The 6,397-nt window shown below is 38.1% G+C and overlaps 1 protein-coding gene across 3 annotated transcripts in view; it reads left to right on the top strand.

Moving 5' to 3' along the window:
- The first annotated feature begins 1,237 nt into the window (after positions 1-1,237).
- The window catches only part of LOC143756745 (uncharacterized), a 28,023-nt gene continuing 22,863 nt past the window's right edge, over positions 1,238-6,397 (top strand). For all 3 annotated transcript variants that reach the window (XM_077247411.1, XM_077247409.1, XM_077247410.1), the window contains exons 1-3: positions 1,238-1,487; positions 4,585-4,803; positions 6,000-6,196. In XM_077247411.1, coding sequence (XP_077103526.1) covers positions 4,642-4,803; positions 6,000-6,196 — 359 coding nt within the window. In that variant the 5' untranslated portion in view covers positions 1,238-1,487; positions 4,585-4,641. The remainder of the gene's footprint in view (positions 1,488-4,584; positions 4,804-5,999; positions 6,197-6,397) is intronic.

Raw genomic sequence — 6,397 nt, 5'->3', positions numbered from 1 at the left:
CAAAAATAAAAATTTGTCATTACTCACCCTCAAGTTGTTCCAAACCAAACCAGTATGAGTTTCTTTCTTCTGTTGAAAACAAAAGGAGATATTTTATAGGATGCTGGTAATCAAACAGTTAACGGCACCCATTGACTTCTAGAAGGAAAAAATAATAATATAGAAGTCAATGGGTGCCGCCAACTGTCCGGTTACAACATTCTTTTTACCAAATAGATATTATCAAGTATCATCTTTTCTGTTCAACAGAAGAAAGAAACTCATACAGGTTTGAAACTGTAATTTGTGTGCTGCCCATTATTTGAATCAGTTCATTCGGTTGTCAATTATAAAATGAAATCAACATTAAATAGACTACTAAAGTAGACATAAATGATCCACAGGAAATCATAAAACAAACACACACACACACACACACACACACACACACACACACACACACACACACACACACACACACACACACACACACACACACACACACACACACACACACACACACACACACACACACACACACACACACACACACTAAAATAACTAAAATAAAACACTCAATATTAGCTAGACACTTAAAAAGATTAAAATAGGAAAATATACACTCTTAAAAATAAAGGTTCCAAAAGTGGGTTTTCTCAGCGATGCCACATAACATAATATTTTTTTCAACTATAAAGAGCCATCTGTGCAATGGAAATGTCCACTAAGGAACCTTTATTTTCAAGAGTAAATGCTGGCTACAGGTCACGATTGTGTCTACAGAGACACTAAACCCATATTAAACTCAGTATTTTACTCATTTTGATAAACTTTCCCAGGCTATCCTGATTGAGCATTACAACAATTTTGAATTCATTATAAAGTTCCATTACTTTTTCAGCTCGTAAAATCCCACTTTTGTATGTAGAGCATATGCATTTATTTATTTGCCCCGATGCCTGGTTAATTTCTGACACTAGCTAGTGTCCAATATTTTTCTTCTTCTTTGCAAATAATGTAAATGAAAAAATAGTATAATGTAAAACAGTTTGGGATGAAATGCGTAATATGTGGGTAAAAATTTGTGTAATCAATTTAATCAACTTAACATATTAATTCATAATATTTAATTTGACGTTGAATCAATTTAAATATATAGCTATATATATAGCTATATATATAAAAACAAAAAACGCATCACTGACCTGTGGGTGCCACTGCACTTCTGGTTACCTCTTAAAGCTCCGCCTCTTTGTAAACGTCACGGACCCCCACGCCTCTCGTCAAATCATGTTCGGCAGCAGTTCTGAGGGGCGCAAGAAACAGCGACCGCGTGTGCTCAGTTTTGACTGTTGAAAATAACGACAATCTGTTAACGTTAAACGGTCAAACGCTTCAGATGCTATAGATATACATATCGGTTCTATTTTTATTAACAGACACGTAAGCGGCTTTCAAGACATCAGTAATCACTGCGTTTTAAAGAGATCAACAAATCAGAAGTCCTGGTAAGTAATGCCACATTGTTTGATTTCACTTAAGCATTTCGTTTTATCTGACAGGATTATGGTCTGCATTTGTTTTACACATTAAATAAACTATTTTTAACTAGTTCTTTCAGCAGTCTACAGATTCTAGTTTAATTAAAAACCTCCAGCGAATTTGTAAATCTTACTAAAGCGAAGGCTTTTCTCATGAATATTAATTAGTAGCCTTTCTCGCTGCCTCCATTCACGAAGTGTAATTGATATTCGTGACCCCAAACTGACCATAGTAGGATTCATAAAACTGCTGAGGTTTATATACGTAAGTATACAGTGAATACTGGTAAGACTGTTGTTGAACGTGTAACTTATATTCATCTTGGTAGTCAATGGTCATTATCCCAGTCTGGCGTCATCTGTATTTGAAAGCTCATCTTTGATGCTTTGTAATGGAAGTTCAGGTACACGGTGAGATCGGACCAGGATGTTTAGTTTCACAGTTCTTATAGATTCACAGGCCGGATTTTCCTCATTCCTTTCTTTAGGCAATCCAGTTCTTACTGTCGGTGACAGAGAAGAGAAACCAAATACAGGAGGTTGAGTGTTAATATAAATAGACACTTTCACTATGTGTGTGGGACTGTTCTCTTCAGTAATTAAACCTTTGCATTGCAAGTCCTCTTTAAGGGATAGTTTACCCCTAGTTCACCAAATATACAATATATATTATAATCTGTCTTTGACTCATTTATCCTCGTGTCGTCCCAAACCCATATAACTTTCTTTTGCAGAACACTCTTTTTGTTATAATGAAAGTGAATGTGCTCTTAAAAACAAATAAAGTATCATTAAAGGGATAGTTCACCCAAAAATAAAAATCCTGTCATTTACTCACACTCAAGTTGTTCCAAAAATTCTATGAATTTCTTTCTTCTGCTGAACACACACACACACACGTTTTTTTCCATACCATGCTAGTCAGTGGGGTCCATCATATGTTTGGTTACCTATATTCTTCAAAATATCTTCTTTTGTGTTCAGCAGAAGAAAGTCATACAGGTTTGGGACAACTTGAGGGTGAGTAAATGATGATAGAATTTTCATTTTTGGGTGAACGATCCCTTTAAAGTGGTGCATATGAGTCAAGATCATATGGCAGCTTGTTTATCTCACAATTTTGACTTCCTTTCTCGCAGTTGCAAGTTTAAATCTTGCAATTTGAGACTGTTTTCTCAAAATTGCAAGTTAAACTGGTTTCTCAAAATTGCAAGTTAAAAACTCGCTGTTCTGAGAAATAAAGTCGCTATTGCAAGGGGAAAAAAGTCAGAATTGCGAGTTATAAAGTCCATTTCTGAGGAAGAAAAAGTCACCTTCGCTAAGCCAAGTCCGAATACCGCCACTGGCCAATCGTGTCTTAGCAACCGTAACTAGGCGCGGGTGGTCTGGCAAGCTTTCGAGCGAGGGAAACAGGCCGAAGTGTTGTGCGTATGGATTGTGCAAATCTGATACCCGGGCTGCGTTCCAGTCCAAAATAGACATGCCCGTCACTCGCTAACTTCCCTCCGTCTTGTTCACTCGGCTGTACTGGCGGAAACTGCAATGGGCAAAACTGGAACGTCCTAAGCCCTTGATCACTTGGAATCAGCTATGGAGTTGATTTATTATTTAAAAAAATTTTCCCTTTAAGAATTTGTTTAATGCAGCATCCAAATGTATATAGGTGTGTTTGGCTTGTTTTATATAAAAAAATTCTAATTAATATATCATAGAGTTGTTTTTGGTGGTGGTGATTAGACGAGATCTGCGGTGACGTCACAATCGTGTTACATTGTGGTATATGGAACTGCCTGAAGTGTACATATGAAGTAGACTCGCTCCCTCTGTCAAAATCGAGGGAACGAGGGTCTGTCCATATAAACTTCCCTCGTCCACTTCACGAAGTGTAACGCACTTCAAAATGGCGGCAGGGATTCCCCGAGGGGAAGTGCTTAGTGAAGTTCGCAAGTGTGTGTCTAAAAGTGGACTGTAACGCAGCCTTTGTATCCTAAAAGTTTGGCCAAGGGGAGAAATGATGGGCATGGATCAAGCAGTGTGGGAGACCCCCACACGAACATAGCTGTTCCTCAATTTGTGTTTCCCATTTGAATGGTCAGCGTACGAGGCGGCTGCTGCTTGCGCTCGGACTGTATAGGCTTTAGCTTCAATTGTTATGATTTTTTTTTTTTAATCGGTTGCATATTATCTCATGGATATATCCCTCGAATGCATACTGCAGTCCCTTTTGTCTTGCTCTGATATGTCACATGTTCACCAAAAATTTCTAATTATCTCATTGGGAATGTCTGAGGGCGGGGCTTAGCGAAGGGTCAATTGCAAGATGTAAACTCACGATTTAAGAGAAAAGTTAGAATTGTGCGATTAAAAAGTCACAATTACTTTTTTTTATATTTTATTCAGTGGCTCAAACCAGCTTCCTAGTAATACTTCTGATAACTTATGAAAATTTTGTGTGTAAAACCGCAATAATGCATTAGCAATTTTCACATCTACCCGATCTAGAGTAGTGACTATGTCCAATCTGTGTTCTTTGAGTAAAACAATTGAATTGAATTCGTTGATCCAGTTCACAAAAGGTTGTCTGGATGATTCATTCATGAATCGGACCGATCCGGTTTTTGAGCTCAACTGACAGTCCCCATTCTTTGTAGTTGCATGAATAAAAACAATCAATACAATTTGTTAATATTTTTTTTTTTTGTCTGGCAAAGAACATAAGCCATCATACAGGTTTGGAAAGACATGATGTAAGGAAATGATGACAGAATCTTCTGTTTTCGGTTTTACTTGGTGTTTTGGCAGCAGAAGTCCCTTAAGATTGTTTCCATGAACACTCTGACAAACACACACACCCACACGATCGCTTTGATTTTCCTTTATATAAAGATGCAGATACACTGGTTAATTTTTCATTTTTGTCATTAGTGAGTGTGATAAGTATGTGAACTGATATTTCTGGTCTGAAACAAGTACAGACAGCTGAGAGTATCTTCCCTAAGGCAGCACACAGGATCAAGCCAGACAACAAATCAAGCCAGACCTTTCTATATCTCTTCCGTTTCAGCACTGGAAGATGATCAGCCAAGCTCTCTGAAACCTCAGTCTGTCAGCATCTTCAGCGATGAGCTGGGCCGGAGACGACTGGACCGTGGGTCTGACAGGTCACGTCCTGCAGAAGGTTAAGCAGCTTCAGGCTCAGAATGAGAAGCTGAACAAGGAAAAACAGCAGCGGCAACTGCAGCTGGACAACTCAGAAGCAGCTCTGCACAAACAGAAGCAGAAGGTGAGGATCGAGAGAGATGTATGTGTGCATTTTAACCCTCTAAAGCCTGACGTATGAAAACATAATTTGATATATTGAATTCTTGTGGTTTTTGTTAAGCATGGTAATTGATATATCAGTGTTTTATGGCTCAAATAGTATGACATGGAGCTCAGACTCGAGAAAGAAAAAACTCCACAGTTTTATTAAGAGGGACAAACTGCAAAAATATGCAATTTGGGTGAGGTTACTGATATTTGTATGAGCAAAAAGTAAGATGGAATTCTGATTGCTTGTCATGTAAAACAATTAGATATTTATAACAGTATATCAGACTACTTGCATTAAAATGCATATAAATATGCTAAGATTTATGAATTTTTTATTGTGGGGGGGAAAACATATACTGCAATGCAGTACAATGATGATAAAGAGACAAACAAACATACCTCAACCTGATATATCATGATTTTTTTTTTTAACTTAAGATAATGTACGGATAATCAAGTAAAAATTAAAATTATCACAATGTAAACGCCCTCAAGCCATCCTAGGGTGACTTCTGACCCGACGTATGACATAGGCGTAGCTTAAGTGAGAATTGACGAATGCGGAAGTGCAGATGAAAGAGCAAAACAAAACGCCAGGGGTGAATTCAAAGTTTAAATCGAGAAGTTTTACAGAAAAATGTTGCAGGGTTTCTATATAAAAGAAGAGGAGCTACGCCATACAAACTACTAATGGTTGTATTTTAATGAAATAAAGTTAACAAAGAATAATAAATGCTGTAAAAAAAAGTTTTGCTCATTGTTAGATAATATTAGTTAATGCATTAACCAGTGTTAACTAATGGGACCTTATTGGGAAGTTTTACCAATATTTTACTAACGAATAACGATATAAAATGTATTCTTGCATTTCCTTTATAAAAATAATTAAAGACTCCACAGCAAAAAGACACCTGCACCACAATATTTTGGTGGACATTTTACAATTATCCTAAAAGGTCTTTTACCTGCTAAAAAGTATGAACTGTCAATCAGACGACAGAATGCTTGCAGGAGATACAACAGGCCTCATAGGGTTAACAGAGCCTCTCAAGCAATGCAGAAATAACTGCCTGAAAGGACACCAAATGGAAAGTTGGCTGAGACTTTCAGCATAGCTGTAGCACAAACAGTGCTGGATGTGTGATGTAGCGTGTTCCTCTCCGTCAGTATGAGGAGGTGCGTGTTGAGCTGGCTGTGCTTCAGAGAGAGCTGGGAGGAGAGCGTGAGGCAGTGCAAGCGGAGGTGCGCACCAGAGACCGTCTGACTCACGACCTGCAGGTCAAAACAGCCCAAGTGCACTCGCTAGAGGGACAACTCCAATCTGCCAAAAAGCAGACACAAAACCTCACACAGGAGCTCAAACGGTGAGACGCAAACATAAACCTTCCTGTCCATTTACATAACAAACTGAACAAGGTCATTTAACACTGACTACGTTTACATGCAGCCAATAACCCATTCAAAACCGGGATATTAGCAATAACCCGGTCACGCACGGCCATGTAAACAACGGCAAAAACCCGAATATGCTTATATCCCGGATTTTAAAAACCGGGATATGATAC

Source organism: Siphateles boraxobius, unplaced genomic scaffold (genome assembly GCF_051911475.1).
Source record: "Siphateles boraxobius isolate OS27281-9 unplaced genomic scaffold, OSU_SipBor_1 3, whole genome shotgun sequence".
In the NCBI taxonomy this organism is placed as follows: Eukaryota; Metazoa; Chordata; class Actinopteri; order Cypriniformes; family Leuciscidae; genus Siphateles; species Siphateles boraxobius.
This window is presented reverse-complemented; position numbering and strand designations above follow the sequence as displayed.